Genomic DNA, 16,946 nt, shown 5'->3' on the forward strand with positions numbered 1-16,946 from the left:
GATACATCAAATACTACTCGCCGATCTGGCAGGTAGTATAGATGTACCCTAAGGTAGTTTCTCTCATGGCTGGTGTGATCCCTCAGCCTTCCTGTGCAGTCACCTTAGTCAGGTCTCATTTCCCCATTGCCCTGGTGGTGGTCTCCTTCTGTCCCTCTCATACACTGCAGTTGTCAGAAAAAAGGCTGATGTGCTCATTTGGATGGTGCTTTTTCAGTCACTGGCGAATGCTGCTTCTCTTTGAGCGTCAGAGAAGTGCATGAGGCCAGAATCTGATTGACTTTGTGCTGGAGTAAATCAGCAATAAAGGCAGGGGTTAGATGCTATTACATTGGAATGAGGCCCAATGCTTGTGTCTAAGCGAGGGAAATGAACTTATTTTGATGTGTGTAAAAAAAAAAAAAAAAAAAAGGCTCCTCATCTCCACCCCTCCCACGTCTGTATATATGGTTAGGGGAGGGTTGCACCAGCTCATTTTCCAAGTATAGACAGGACCCTAGAGAAAACAAACTAGGGATGAGCAGCTCTTCTTGGGTGGCTTACCCCAGCTTCAGCATGTGTGAGGAAAAAAATACTGACACCCCCTCCAAAAAGGTGTGGCTGCTTGGGGAAGCTGAGTGAAAGGAGGTTCAAAATCATCTACTGACTAGAGAGCAGGCCAGAGCCAAGGCTACTAGGAGGAGGAAATTGGTAACAGTGCAGCTAGGACCTGGCTAATAGCAAAAGCTTTAGTGCAGATGCAGTTCTACCCTCATAAAATGTGCTTTAGGGGTATAATTTATTTTGTTTAGGAAACTGGTATAAGGTAAGTCAGCATAAGAACTCATGTGCCTGTGTTCCCACTCGGAGAGTTTGCCCATATAGCTATACTGGCAAACCCTTTCTAAGGTAGACAAGGTTTTAAATAGTTTGCATTAAAGCCTCAGGCCTGTTAAATGCCTGGCTTTCAGGAATGAGACTCCTAGCCTCCCATTATTGCATCAAGCCCAGGGGCCATATTTCACCAAGTCAACAGATCGTCATAGCGATCAAAATCCAGAACCTCCCCATACAGTCCAGACAGTGTCAATTACCATGGCAAGTTTGTAAAAACAGCAGCAAACAAGAGAGAATGTTCCCAATCTTTATTACTGCAGACCCATAGGAATCCATTGTGTATATTTCAGATATAAAAATCACTCCTGAAGACTTCTCTTTCCCTGCTAGGAGAGGGAATGGAGTGTTCTTGTGCCTCTTGTCGCTGAGCCTCTTTCCTTCTTCAAAGCGCATTTAGCCAAGTCTGACAAAGAAACCACACATGACAACTGAAAGCAATTTCTAAAGCACTGGCAGTGGAATCTCCATCAATAAAATGGTATTTCCACCACACATCCGTCCACAGACCTAGCTTACATGATACATAAAAATCAGTGCAAAATGCTGCACTACCCTGAGAGTGTCCCTTAAAATTTGGGATGTTTAAAGATTAGGGTTCTTACACTCCTGGATTCTACCCCCTACTGCATATACATAGCAGAGAACAGAGAAGGATGCCTTTATGATCAGAACAAGTTCTTGAACACTTTGTCCATTAAAACTCATATCACACAGTGAAATAAATGCAGGCATCATATTTATTTCAACACGTGATTTTAGGAACAAGAATTGAGACTGGATCATATCCAAGATCCATCTAGTCCAGGCTCCTGTCTGATACTGATCAGCACCAGAAGCTTCAGGGGAAGGTGAAGGAAACCCTATTGCAGGTAGCTGTGGGATAATCTGCCCTCCAGGAAGGCCTCGTTTTAATCCCTAATAGTTAAGAGAGTGATTTAAACCTGACACACCAGGTTTTATCTCTCTTCCAATTTTTTGCTAACACTAACTTTTGGAAGACTGACTGTTTTTATTATCCAGGTAAGTGTCCAATCCCTCTTTGACTCTTGCTAATTTTTTGGCTTCAAAGACAACCTGTGTCAGTGAGCTCCACATTCTAATTATGTCTTTCTATTGGATTTGCATTCACTATTTTTCAAATTTCTTTGACTATCTGTTCATGTTGTGAGACAAGGAGAAGAGAAACTCCTGCTCTACCTTCTCTAGACCAGGCATTATTTTATGTTTACTTTTATCATGTCCTCTCTTTCTCACCTCCTTTCTAAGGTAAACCCTAATCTTTTTCATCTTACTTCATAGGAGAAATTTTCCTTGTCTTTAATCATTCTCATCACCCTACTCTGAACCCCCTGTAATGCTGCAATAAAACCCAGCTATCCTTTTGGCCAGCATACATATACAGCCATAGCACCTGCACTGCAGTGATTATTTCAGTGTGTAGTCACATGGCTTTGTTTTTTGTTTGTTTCCTCTCCTGAGCCCCCATCTGACTCATGGCTCACAGGAATACATACAGTGTATTCACTCACCGTTCTTTCATTTGTTTTATTCTCCCCCTAAAAAAAACAAAACAAAGGAAATTTAATGCAAAAATCCTATAGTAATGCACTGTTGAGTTTCAAAACAATGTGTTGTTTGTATTTCAAAAGGATAGAATTACACACTGTGGTAGCAGTTACTCAGGGCTTGTCTTCGTTACTGTGCCAAATTGGTGCGGCTATCTTCAATCCAGCAGCGCCAATTTAGCACATCTGGTGGAGACGCATTATGTTGCCAGGACAGCACTCTCCTGTCGGTGTAACTACTCCACCTCAACAAGAGGTGGAAGCTATGTTGGCAGGAGAGTGTCTCCCACCGACATAGTGAGGCGTAGACACCGCTTTACGTCAGTGTAACTTACATCATTCAGGGGGTATTTTCATACTCCTGAGTGACATAACTTACATTAACTTAAGCGGTAGCGTAGACAATGCCTCATTCACAGTATACCTGATGTTCTACACGCACATAATATAACCTGGTACACAGAATGGCCAGGTGGTTATACAGGTAAGGGATGGAAAGGGGAAGTACACAGCGCTATTATAAGTTCATTATACTATGGTGCAGTAAGTCAATTTGTAAACAAATAGCTAGAGCTTGGCGTGGCTTGCTTTCTTTCAACATGCGTAAGCACTTCTGATGCCTAGTGTGGCTATGCTATGTTTCCATGAACAAGCTGGATGCATGTGGGGTGGGCATTTATTTGAGTTTGTTTGAGATTCTAAACCTACAAAAATCAGGACTTTGAAAAGGAGCGATCCAACAGCTCCGTGGGTCTCTTGCACTGCGCGCATTTGCAGGATGTTGCTTCCAAACATTCTGAGCTTGAGCAATCACACACTTGCAATCAAGGCAAAGTCAACACATCACCAACTGTAATTTATGCTCTTTCCAAATACATTCACCAGGAAAGTCAGACCAAATGGTAACATTTCAGGGAAGTTATAAGCACTTGAAAATGTGGTCTCTGAATGAATGTGTCTCATCAGCCATAGTCATATTTCTGCTAGCACAGCCGCAGTACATTAGGGCCAGATGCTGCTTGACTTGCTCATGTGAACAGCCCAACTGCCGCTAGTGGGACCACTCCTATGAGCATGGGGTTATTAACACAAGGAAGCTGGGAGTGAGCCTCTCACCCTAGGCAGACAGGCATGTGCTAGCTCAGTTTCAGCTAGTGTGCTAAAAATAGCAGTGTAGACACTGCAGCTCAGGGAGTCCCCCAGCTTGAGAGCCCAACCCCAGCCTCCACATGCTATGGACAGTGGCAGAATAAGGAAGAGATGTACATACTGCAAACTCCCAGTTCCCTGAACTAACCTTCCCGTCCCTTGATAACCTTCAGTGGAATTTCACGGTTCAATAGTTAAATGACATCTTTAAGGGTCAGGGTAAAAATCTCTGAGAGTTAAACCAAATACAGTGACAGACTCCTTTGGACAGGGGATCCTATGGCATAATGCTCTCATTACTGCTTCCGGGCAACAATGCTGGCAGTCTGCAAGAGATCCAGATGCTGCTGCCTCTGAGGGACAGTCTGATGGAGAGAGGGGTGCTTCTCCATCCTGTGTAGTCAGGATGATGCCCTGAACAAAGTGGGTGCAGCTTCCTTCCCTCCCCCAGGGACCAAGCCCCAATGACTAAGGCAGGAAAAACAGATCTCAAACTCACCTGACTCATCTTCTCTTTTTGCAGGGGCTATATCAGCCTGCGATTGCCTGTCTGATGTAGCAGAATGGCTCACCACCAGCCCTCCCTGCTGGGTCTCGTCAGGCAGTGCATCATACAATGCTTGGCTGGCTAGGACAGCATAAGGGCTCTCTATAACCTCTGCCGCACTCTGCTCAGCAGCTGTTTCACTGAGAGCAGAACAGGCTGCCACAGGAGGAGGACTCCCTAGTATCTTGGTCACAGATTCTCCATCACCCAGTGACTGCTGTCCCACCACTGAAGAGTTCTGAGTCACTGCTATGTCTGTGCTTCTGTGGATGATCTGATGAGCAGCACTGATGTGTTTCCGCTGGGACTGTCTCACTGTACACAAAGAAGAGAGGATTTTCACTTGGAGCCATATTGCATGAATTTTCTGCATGGACACCCACCCTCCCCTACAAGCAGCTCTTAGCTTACAGGAGCTATGAAAAAACCTGTCTCAGGAAAAATCATACCTTTCTGGTTTGGGCTGAGAGGGTTCTACTGCCATCTAATAGCAGCAAGCAACCTTGTATTTTGCTTTGAAGACAAGCTGTGGAAATGGACAGAACTGCCAAGTGAGCTTCTTTCCTACTCAGGGCAAATACTCCTGTGTTTTTTAAAATCATTTCCCCATCACTATTTGTTTATTGAAACAAATCTTTGAAAGAGTGCATCTGAAATCTGTCCTCTAAACCACAGGATTTTTACTCTAGCACTGGTGCACACACTGGCTTTTTAAAGCGTTGTTATTACATGATTCCTTAGGAGTGCTGAGCTGAGTTCACTGTAGGCTACTGCTTTGTTATTGTAGGTTTGCTGATGAGTGCTGAGTCAAAGAATACCTGAAACTGGAGACAGAGTAGACCCAATAAGTCATCTAGTTTATCTCCCTGGGACAATACTGGACAATTCCTTACTGTACATTTTATAGTTTTCCTCCAATCAAACACTCCCATCCTTTGCTTGAGTGACAATTCCCCAGTCTCCCAATCTGTGTAGATGCAGGGAGGGGCAGTGTGGGTCGGTGATGGGGCAGAGATGGTACCCCACAGGCCCGGTAAGGGTCTCACGAGGGCCAGTGGGGCCAGACAAACAGATCTGCAGGCATCAGCAGTCTCCAAGGGTTACAGAATTGTCTCGGCGAAGGGACCATACACAAGTGGGTAGAGCTGGCACTGAGAGTTCAGGCTATAGGAATACAAAGGTGAGAAGGCATGTTCTGGCTCAGAGGACCTCTCCAAACCAGAAGACAGGTCTGGTAGAGGCAGGGCTGTCGTGGTGTGAGGCATGGCGGTCCAGGAGCAGGAGAGGTTCGGTGGTCAACAGTGTCAGCAGAGACAGGCAGAGCGGAGCAGGATGCTGCCAGACAAGGAGAGGTTCATCCACCATAGATGGAAGCCTCACAGCAGCTGGAGATCCAGAGCACTGAGGGGAACCAGCGTATGGCAGCATTGGCTCAGCCGCTGGCATCAAAGAGGACAAGCATCCCAGTGTGCGTGGGACCAGGCGTGAAAGTCTGGATGGTCCCGGCCGTGTCGACAGTTCTGGGGGTGAAGGCAGTGGGCAATGCATCACGGCTGGAAGTGGCACTGGCAGGATGCAGTGATGTGTGGACTTACACTCCATAGAAGACGTCTTTGGAGGTGGAGCGGCTGGCTCAGCACACAACTGGCAGAGCTCAGGGAGGCAATGCTGCATTTGGAGGTGCTTCCCATCGGGGAGTCACCCTTACATCCATGTCGGTGTTTCTTATGCACACGGTGAGGCTTCAGCAGTACCACGAGAAGGGCCCGGAGAAGCACTCACCGTCGGCGACAGCCAGTGCTCTGGTGGATCTGTCGGCACAGGATCCGATTGCTCACGGGGGTGCATATTCTCCTCCATGATGTGTCTGCAGAGGCGAAGTTCTCCAGCTTCCCGAGTTCGAGATGGGAAGGAGCAGCAGATAGCACTTTGGGCGACGATGTGAGCTTTGCTGAGTCAACAGAGACAGCATTGGTGTTCATCGCTCACAGAGGAAGAACATGGGCATGAAGCACAGCTTTTAAAGGCAGCTTGCCGGGGCATAGCCTTGGGATGGGGAGCACCCCATGAAGGGAAAAAGGGGAGACCTAACTAACAATAGCGGACAACTATACGCAACTAGAAGAAACTGTTTACAGGAAAAAAACAGACAAAAGGTTCTCTTAGCAGATTAAGAGCACCGAGGAACAAGGGATTCAAACTCTGGCCAAACGGCGGTAAGAGGGCACTGGAATGGTGTTGAGCCTTAAAGCCTCAGGATGTACCATGCAGCCAAAGCATGTGTGGGTCAACAAACACTACTATGAACAGTTCTGGCTGGGGTGCATGGCACACATGTGAACCCACATTTGGAATCCACATAGAGACCATCATTCCAAAAAGAATTCCAGATGTTATACCAATTATATTAGACCAATAAAAACCAGCAGGATCTTATTAAAGAGTACAAGACATTTGTCACATTTATTGTAAATACCATAATAAAACAAAAGATAACAGTAAACAACGTTGTTTGGCTACTTATTTCTATTACTACTTACTTATTTCTTATACACTTTTTTATATATACATATATATACACACACACACACACACACACACACACACACACACACACTCTCATTCGCACAATCATTCATACAAGTTCTGTATAGATACTGAATTTTTCAGGCTGGTAACTCCCTAACCATTCATTCATTCATTATTTAAACTAGGCACTCATTCACATACATTCTCTATCTTAATCCCATCTATTTCACTCTCTCTTTACCTTCCGGGGTGTTACCAATTTATGTGAGACTCCCTGTCTTTTATCATTTAAAAATGAAGTGAGATGAAAATTTACAGAGGGTGGGGGTCTCTATCTATGTACTATAACAGCTACTGTTTTGGCTTACCGCGGTGATTACAAAGTAGTAATTACACAGTTTTGCCTGAGGCACAGAGTCAATTGATGGCTTGAGTCAATTAACCAATTAACAGCTTACAGCAGCCGTTAAAAAGTAAAGTAGCAACTACAAAGTGTCACTTAGAGAACGGGCACTTAGAGTCAATTAACGTTTACCAAGTTTTATACAAAGTATTTCTTTGAGCAGACTTCACACAGATACAGCTGGTGGCTTGCAGGTTAGAGGTTATGTCTCGGGAATCACATTTATTTCTAATATAACCCTTTAGTTATAAAGTATCAATTAACAATAAATTATTTTTAACAATAAATCATTTTTCATATAAACTATGTCTAATATAAACCTTCTTTAATATCCCTACACAGACTCCATCAACTTCTACTCCCAACTGGAACATCCACAGGATTCTGAACTTAAACTTGCCAGGCACATTGAAAAGGGAAAACAATATGCATCCTACTATTTTGTTTCTTTTTTGCCTCTGCTCAATATGGAGCATAGGTTTTCATTGAGTTATTTATGATGACATCCTTATCTTTTTCCTGAGTGGTTACCTCTTGTGTTCTCAATTAAATGTACGTTGCTAAAATATATCAATGGAAAGATGGCTTTTTTGTATTTAAGTCCAAAAAATAACTCACTGCAATACATTTTGCTAATTGTAACTCTCTAATGCACAGATCTACTCTGAAAAGTGGCTGTAGAAAAGTGGTCCTATCTGATCCCTGGATGTAGCTGCAGACTTCAATGACCATAATTGGTTTGTACTGACTACTCTGTTAGCCCTGCAGAGCCTGCACAGATAAGAGAGGGAGCTATTCTAGCTCACACACCATCAACAGAATTGTTTGCTAGGTGCTTGATTGTTGTTGGTGGTGATACACAAGCCAGGAAGAAGCTAGCATGATTCTTAAAGCCCAGCATGTGTTCGCAGGGCTTGTAGTTAGCAAATATTTATATTTTTAATCAGTAAACTGTGAGCACATTTGCTCTGGAGTCAGAGAGAGACAATAAAACATAGAACCCCTATTATGCTATTTTTTACATTTGCTTTTCAAAGTCAATACACACTTTATGGGGAGCATGTCTGCAATCTTCTGAATGGACCAGGCAAGAGAAGTCTGCTGATCAAGAATAGTCATTCTATCCCAGGGGTAGGCAACCTATGGCACGGGTGCTGAAGGTGGCACACAAGCTGATTTTCAGTGGCACTCACACTGCCCAGGTCCTGGCCACCGGTCCGGGGGCTCTGCATTTTAATTTAATTTTAAATGAAGCTTAAACATTTTAAAAGCCTTATTTACTTTATATACAACAATAGTTTAGTTATATATTATAGACTTATAGAAAGAAACCTTCTAAAAACGTTAAAATGTATGACTGGCACACGAAACCTTCAATCAGAGTGAATAAATGAAGACTTAGCACAGCACTTCTGAAAGGCTGCCAGCCCCGGTTCTATCCTGATCATCATCATGACACATGGATTTCTAATGGCCTTCCATTCTCTGAATTATGGAGCCATAATATTCAGACTTGATTAAAACAATGCCTTCCCTACAATAGCATAAGATTTTCCACTGGAAACATGATGTCGCAGAATCAACCATAAGACATTATATCTGTTCCTAGTTCTGGGCAAATTAGCAAGGAACAAAGAACAACAATATAAGTTTCCTTGTACATTTCCTATTTGCATAAATTAAATACATATTAGGGACTTTTGCAGTCAGTGGGAAATTGTTCCATACTCAGTAATTCAGACTAATTCAGTGCTATTCAAACACTTGTTTCAGTCTGTTCAAGAAACAATGGACTATTTTGACTCTAGCATAAGTAGGTGCAGCTCCACTGATTTCAGTGGGGTTATACCTGCTTACACTAGAGTTGAATTTGAGCCACTGTGCCTAAAAGGATTAGAGCACATAAATAGCAGTGTAATTTTTCAAGCTCAGCCTGGAACCTGGGCTCCAAGACTCTTCCCCACTTGCCAGGTTTCAGAGCCCAGACCCCCGCACAACTACACTGCTATTGTTAGCCCTCAGTGTTGGCCCCACAAGCCCAAGTCAGTTTACCTGGGCTCTTACACTAGCTGTCATGGGGCTTTTATTGCTGTGTTGACATATCCTCAGACTCTACTGAAACCCCTGGCAGATGGGCCTTTCAGCCAACAAATCATGGTTTAAGAAGAGAACAAAGCTATTGGCTTCCTTACCTTTCTCCTTGACAGAGATTTTCTGTAATTCTGGGATCAGGAAACCATAAACCAGCTCTGCTACAATCTCTTCTGATTGCAGACAAGTTCGGCTACAGAACCAACACAGAGAGTGAAATTAACATTTATTACTTTACTTCCCACCGCACCACCACCACCACACTTCACTTGACATTTTAAAAAATTGTTTAACTATTCTGAAGTGACCTTAGTGCTGGTGAAAGCAATTGTCAGCTAGGGAAAGTGAAGGCCTCCATTTACCCACAAAAATTGATACACAGCCGGGACCCTAAGAGCATCCCTATGCCAGAAGCCAAGGGACTCCCTGGTATCTAGCCCTGAATTTCAGCTGGCCTGACCAGCTCAGTGTGTCACAACTCATTATTGTTATAATCTGTATCTAAAAGGTGTCATGTAACATGTCACCAGAAAACCAGTAACTTGCTGATCATTAATATTCTTGCATGATGCAGCTACGGTCAACCCACAAAAGATTATACAGCTATATACTGGAATTATGACTAAAATGTGTTTAAACCAGGCATTGTTAAACACTTTTTTCCAAAGGAATGTGGTTCTACCTGCTTGAATACGTTTCCCCTTTAAATTGTGCAAAGTGTGACCAAAGGCAAAGACAAGCACATTTGCATTCCTGGTAAACACAGCCGTTAGGAGATCAAATGGGAAAAAGTGTTCACTTAAAAATGTCAACAGGGGATGGAGACTGCACTCACAGGAAGCCCTCCTGCCTCTTAAGGCAGGGTCCATGAACTGTGAGATACATACTTTTCTAAGGTTTACTGGAGAGAGGCAAAGAACCGTTAAAGTTATCTCTCCCCTGAGGAGACAAGGAAAACCAGCACCTTGGACTCTATGAGTAGCCTGACTAAGAGCTAGTCAGTCATTGTTAGAAAAGGAACACTGGTGAAGAAACTACCTTAAACAAAGACTGTAGCTTGTTATGTTAGGTCTTAGCCATCAGAAAGCATATTTTTACTAGTTTGTTTGCAGGGGAAGCAGGTTTCTATAATTTTTGGTGGTGCCCAGAACAGGTCCAAGTCCTGGCCTCCCCCACCTGCCATGTAAGCCAATATATATATTTTTAAAATAATGTAAAAATGGACTGGAAACAGTAAGTGATCAACAGTTTCCCTATATTGCATAATATGGGGCGGTGTAGGGAGATGAGGGCTCTGACTAGGGGTGAGGGCTCTGGGGCGGGGCTGAAGATGAGGGATTCATGGTGCAGGAGGGGGTTCAGGGCTAGGGCAGAGGGTTGAGGTGCGGGCGGGGGGGGAGGGCTCTGGGGCGGGGCGGGGCTGGGGATGAGAAGTTTGGAGTGCAGGCAGGCTGCCCCAGGGCTGGGGTCAAAGAGGACTCCACAGCCCCCCAGCCCTCTCCCTGCCGGCAGCAGCAAGCTCCAGGGAAGGGGTCCCCCTCCTGGCAGCATACACACCCAGCACTGTCACTGCACTATGCTCCTAGGAGCCAAGTCCCTTTCAGGTCCAGGAAGCCCCCTCGCCTCCCCTGTGGTGGGTGCCAGAGGGGGGAGGGCTGCCATCATGTGTGCACCTCCTCCCTCCGCAGGCGGCGGTTGTGCCACTGCCTCAGCCTGCCGCTGGCGCTGCTTCCTTTTGTAGCTGGCAGCGGCCGGCGAGGCAGCACAGCAGGGCAACCGCCCGCTGCCCTGGGTGCAGGCAGGGACACTCTGAGGAAGGCACGTGGGGGCATCAGGAGGGGACGGGGGTTGCTCCAGGGGATAGCAGGCAGGGCCAGAGGAGAGACCCTGGGCCCTAAATTTGCTGGAGCCTGGGCTCCACGGTCCCATATAACTCGCCACCCCTATTTGTTTGCAATGCTTCTATATTTATCCTTTATATCTGAACTCACTCACAACCTCTCTTTTTTGATTGAATACATGTGTTTTACTTTTTATCTGCACAAGTGGTTCTCAAATTTCATTGCACTGCAACCCCTTTCTGACAACAAAAATTACTACATGACCCCAGGAGTGGGGACTGACGCCTGAGCCCACTTGAGCTCTGCCACCCTGGTGGATGCCAAAGCTGAAGACCAAGGGCTTCAGCCCCAGGCAGGTGGCCTATAACCTGAGCCTCACCGCCCAGAGCTAAAGCTCTGAGGCTTGGGGTTTGGCCCCAGATGGCAGGGCTTGGGCTTTGGCCCTGGTCCCCAGCAAGTCTAAGCCAGCCCTTGTGAGCCCCAGTTTGAGAACCACTGATCTATACAAAGCCAGTGCTTCGATTGAATTGAAGTGAGTGTTAACTAACATCTGCTGTTTCTGTCTCTTTAAAGCAACAACCAGCTTAACGTCTGTTACTATTCCGGGAGAGGGCTGACACGGACACAGCAGGGAGACCGTTTTAGGGAAATTTGGGGGTTGGGATCACTCTGAAAACAGTGGAAGCAAGGGTGTGACCTGCAAGCTTGTAGGCTAGCTGTTGGCATCTGGGCTGTGCGCCATAGCACCACAGCATTTAAGGGACCCAGAATTGCAGGGCAGGTGGTGACACAACCCTTATTGGTCTGGGTTGACCCCCAAAGAGACACAACAGCCCTGGTTATATACCCCTATGCTGACGTGTTGATGTGCGTTACTTCTGCACTGGAGAGACTCTCTCTGCAGTGAGAGGATCGCTAAGTCTGTCAGTTTAGTCTTTGGGTCCTTGTTGAATCGGCCAATTTCTTCCCTTTTGTAACTTCATTTTTGGCTAATCCCAGTGCCATCTTCCATGCCACATCTCAGGTCAGAGTTCCTCCTTGGGGGCTACCAACCAGTCCAGAGGCTGAATGCATTATTTGCCCTAGCAGAATGTTAAAGACCTGCGGAAAACTCATGTGGCTACACAATGCACAGCTGCTTTGCCATGAAGATAGGTTCTGAGTCACTGTGTTTTTAAGGCTAAATGCCAATAGGGGTCAGAGAGACTGAACTGGAGGCATGGCAGCTCCTAAATGACAGTCACTTCTGAGTAGGGTTACCAGATAGCAAGTGTAAAAAATTGGGACAGGGATGGGGGGGTATATAAGAAAAAGCCCCCAAAATCAGGACATCTGGTCACCCTGCTTCTGAGGCACGGCTGAACACCATACTGAGATTTTCAGCAACATGATGAACTCAGCTCGGAACTACATAAGGAGCAGCCAATATGGCCGACCTCATTAAGATTAGCAGTTTCTTTAAAAAAAAACTTCTTCTGACTTCTGAATGAAAGGTGGGTTTATTTCTAGGAGGCTCCCATATCTGTTGTATTTCCTTCAAAGCCTATCTGCTCTAAAAACACTTGTAAGCCTTAGAGGACAGACCAGTTTCCAGATTAAAGGACACCAGCATGTTAGCTGTTTTCTATGGCTGGGGTTTTCAAAGGCGTATAAGGAAGTTAGGTGGACAGCTTCCATTAAATCTCAACAAGGCGTGGGTATCTAACTCCCTTGCATGCCTTTGAAAATCCTAGTGTAAAGGCTTTGTGGGGGAACATTGGGAAACTCTCATCTTATGGTCAGGGCACATTAGCACAGCTGCCAGGACTAGGTCCTACCTTGCCCCATCTGAGCTTGACTGGGAACCACCGTATCTGCACATTTTTAGGAGTAGTTGTTACACACTTGGCTGTGCTTCCCTAGTGGATGAAAACTGCAGCATGTCTATGTAGTGTTATGAACAGTATTGCCACACCCTCAGTGCTGGCCCTAGACTATAAATGTAGCTAGCCAGCCAGGGTCTGAATTGTGCAAAGCAGTGTCTATCTGTATTTTGTCCACTCCAGGACATACCGGCTTTCCATTTCATAAGCAATGTCATTGATTTCCACAGCCACCTTCTGAATCTCTTCCCTGGCTTGTTCTTCAGCTGTGCTCTCCATGCTGTTCAGGATAACATCTTCCAGGTAAGAATCAACAGTACTCTGGTGCACTTTAACCACCTGAAACAAGCATCAAGATATCTCTCTGACTCAAGATACAAAATGTTCATTGCTATGTAGTACCCACTTGCTGGGATCGTCTGTGGAGAGAGGCAAAGACCATGGTGTGTCAGCTGAGACTCACCACTTAATCTGAGCAATCTGAGGGCAATTGATGTAGAAGGCAGCTGCAGTCTATGAGAAGTTGTCTTACATTTCTACACTGCACCTGGAAGCGTGCTTTCCAGCTCAGACTGACAGACACACAGTAGTTCTGCTCAAGCCAGCATGCTAAAAATAGCAGTATAGCCAGGGTAGCTTAAGTAGAGGCTCAGGCTAGCCGCCTGAGTACAAACCTGCCCAGTACCCCAGGATATGTAACTCAGGCAATTTGCCTTAACCACACTACCAAATTGCGAAGCTGCCATTTTTAGCACACTTGCTTGAGCATGCTTCCAGCTGCAGTGTAGATGAATCCAGTGTGAGGTGTGACTCTCCACACCCCAGGGGAGCACCCTTTAACCCCCCTATTCATCACTTGTATATCATTGTGATATTGCATACAAAGCATGCTTTGAAAGATATCACGGGAAAAGTTATGATCTGCTGAAACCCACTGTTCCATCTAAATAAATATATAAATTATATAAATATAATGAATGCATATGTAGTTATGAGTACTGTGTTATATGATTGTCACTAAAATATGCTGTGGGTTGGGGAACCGCCCAGATACTAGATCCCCAAAGACAGTAACCAGAGAGAGAACCAATGCCTGGGCGGGTGTTGAAAAACCAACAGCCATTGTCCAGCAAGGGAGCTACGTAACAATGCAATGACTCACTTGCCCAACGCCACACCAGTTGAATTGCTCAACCTTGCCTGGTGGTGACTCAGTAATGCCCACCAGACATGCCTGGACTTGTGTTCTCCCAGCACATGGACGAAAGGTATAAAACAGAATGCAGTGGCCCCATGCTTGGACTTTCTCCTCCCCACACCTATGCTGCAGGCAACAAGGTCACTCAGAAGAATGAAGACTCCAACAGAGGAGACTGGCCCAGGTTTCGAGGGTGAAACCCATGTCCTATGAATTGCAATATCCAGTGGGGCGAGAAAAACTGCTCAATCTAGATGTGGCCCAGTCTAACAGGGTTGAAAGTTTAGACTGCATGCTTATATTTTATTATCTTTGGTAGCTTCTATCACTTGATGTTTAGCCTATCACTTCTAATCTATATTTTGTAATCAGTAAACTAGTTTTACTGTTTATCTTTACCAGTGAGTTTGCTTGAAATGCTTGGTAAACTGGCTCAGGTGGTGTATATCCACTTTCCATTGATGAAGTGGTGAACCAATTAATAAACTTGCATTGCTCAAGAAATGATCTTGAGCAGTGCAAGATGGTATATTCCTGAGGTACCAGGCTGGGAGCTGGGGAATTTGGCTGCTGCCTTTCTCTGTGTCCATGAGTGGCTCTGGGAACATTCATGCAATCTAGCTGGGTGTGGGGCTCCACATGTGCTTGTGCTGAGTGATAACAGCGCATGGAAGGGTTTGCTGCTTGTCACTGGCAAAGCATTGAGAGAGACAGCCCAGGCTGGAGAGTTAGGGGGGCACAGCGGTCCCACAGTCCCAGGCTGCACCTCAGGGATCGCATCATATGAGAATTCCTTCTCTAATGGCCTTTTCCTGGGGAACTAGTTGTACAGAAACAAGTACAGAAAATGACCTGTGCCCAAGGCAAAACTCTGATTTTTATGTTTGTGGACACACTCTCCTATCTCCTGTACAATGTGCTAGCTCCATTAACTGAATGCCAAACACCAACTCATTTCACATAGTCCTCTGAACAGCTGGCAAATAATGCCTTAAAGCATCAGGGCAGTTTAGATGTGATTAAAACTACCACAGCTTCAATAAATTAATTTTCTTGTAGTCACTTGAATTCTGAAGCAAAATACTTTATCAAAGTAATGTGGAACAGAAGCAGGATGAACACACTGGATTTCTATAATGCATTTAGTTCCACCCCATTCATGCTCCCCTCATGTGAGCTGGATTCTGGTGGACTTATCAAGTCTGAGGTCCTCTCCCTGACCCCCACCATATGAACAAGGATATGTGGAATCCCTGCCCCCCGAGTATGAAACTGGAACAAACATACTTGTGGCATGCACCAAGAATACACTGCTACCACAGAGGAGAAGAGTTGAGCATGGGCATGTTTGATGCATAGCATGGGTTCTTTGACATGAATGGAGCAGGTCATTCATCTCAGAGCTATTGTTTCAGGTTCTATTCATTTGCATGGGCTGTTCACATTCAGCTGAGAACACCTCATTGAGATGAATGGGCCACTTCACACTCCTTGGATTCCCATGTGCTGCAGATGGACGTGTAGAGTCTCTTTCCTCCATTCTCCCCCTATCCTTACTAAAAAGTCCTCCTTTCAGTATTGTAATGGAACATCAAGTCTACTATAGTTAAGGTCTACATCAGCTCTCTATCTACTGCTTGACTCTAAGTGCTCTAAAATTCACATTGTTACTCAGAATGCCTTCAAATTTGGTGTCCATCATCTAAATCCAAAGAAGAGATATAAGAATCCTCTTTTGGGAAACATGAAGCCAGTCCAGTACGAATTAGAGAGCTTCTTAAGGAAAGGGTACCATGGTACAAATGTGGACAATGAAATCCAGTCAGCATTGAAGGAGACACCGTTGTTGGTATCAGTACCAGTAGGAATAATGAAGTTGTAGAGGTAGGTAGTACTGAAGTTGAAGACAGCTATAGTGATGATGGTACTCAGGTCACAGACAGTCTTATGTCCTGTGTGGAAGCCAATACAACAGATGGTACCAAAGCAGCTGATGATGAATAGCTGTAGATTCATATGGCACTATCACTACTGAGGTAGGAATCAATGAAGATGGTAGTACCAGTGGCTTCTTTGGAAGTGGGTACTGAATGTATAGGCTGGGACTAAACAGATGGTTCCAGTTGCTCCAACACTGATGAGTCTAGTACTGGGAGGCATAAGAGGTCCTTTGTAGCTGTAAAGGCCTGCGACATGTCAGGCACGGAGAGTGGAGGCAACATTTCAGCTGATGCCTCAGGAGACAATGTAGAAGGTGCAATCTCAATGATACTGAGACTATCAGTATCAGAATCAACAGCACTGTCTCATATGGTACTGGGGATTGCCCCTTGCAGCCTGTTGACTTGGTACTGGAGGACTTATGCTTGTGCTTCAGGGTCGAAGAAGCAGAGATTCCAAGGCCAGAACGGACCACTGAGATCATCTAGTCTGACTTCCTGTATAATACAGGACATAGAACTTCCCCAAAATAACTGCTAGAGCAGATCTTTTAGAAAAAAACATTGTCCTGATTTAAGTTCCCAGTGACTGAGAATCCATCACAACCCTTGGTAATTTGTTCCAATGGTTAATTACGCTCACAGTTTAAAAAGTACACATTACTTTCTATCTGAATTTGTCTAGCTTCATCTTCCAGCCATTGGATTGTTATACTTTTCTCAGTTAGATTGAAGAGCCCGTTATTAAATATTTGTTCCCTAGGTAGGTATTACAGACGGTCTTTGTTAAGCTAAATAGTCTATAAGAGTTTGACTACACTTGCAGGTGTGCAGCGCTGGGAGTTAAAGCTGTCTTCGTACAGCTGTGTAGGGAAAGCGCTGCAGTGTGGCCACACTGAAAGCTACCAGCGGTGCAGTGTGGCCACATTTGCAGCATTTGCAGTG

At 45.1% G+C, this 16,946-nt stretch overlaps 1 protein-coding gene across 1 annotated transcript in view; it reads right to left on the reverse strand.

The window, feature by feature from the left end:
- Positions 1 to 1,109: 1,109 nt before the first annotated feature.
- Positions 1,110 to 16,946, reverse strand: part of CFAP91 (cilia and flagella associated protein 91) — a 61,598-nt gene continuing 45,761 nt past the window's right edge. The window contains exons 15-19 of the mRNA XM_050962842.1: positions 13,054 to 13,202; positions 9,262 to 9,353; positions 4,090 to 4,452; positions 2,406 to 2,432; positions 1,110 to 1,279 (exon numbers count right to left, since the gene is read on the reverse strand). Of these exons, the coding sequence (XP_050818799.1) occupies positions 2,422 to 2,432; positions 4,090 to 4,452; positions 9,262 to 9,353; positions 13,054 to 13,202 (615 nt within the window). The 3' untranslated portion in view covers positions 1,110 to 1,279; positions 2,406 to 2,421. The remainder of the gene's footprint in view (positions 1,280 to 2,405; positions 2,433 to 4,089; positions 4,453 to 9,261; positions 9,354 to 13,053; positions 13,203 to 16,946) is intronic.

The sequence above is a fragment of the Gopherus flavomarginatus genome, chromosome 1 (assembly GCF_025201925.1).
Source record: "Gopherus flavomarginatus isolate rGopFla2 chromosome 1, rGopFla2.mat.asm, whole genome shotgun sequence".
NCBI classification, from domain to species: Eukaryota; Metazoa; Chordata; order Testudines; family Testudinidae; genus Gopherus; species Gopherus flavomarginatus.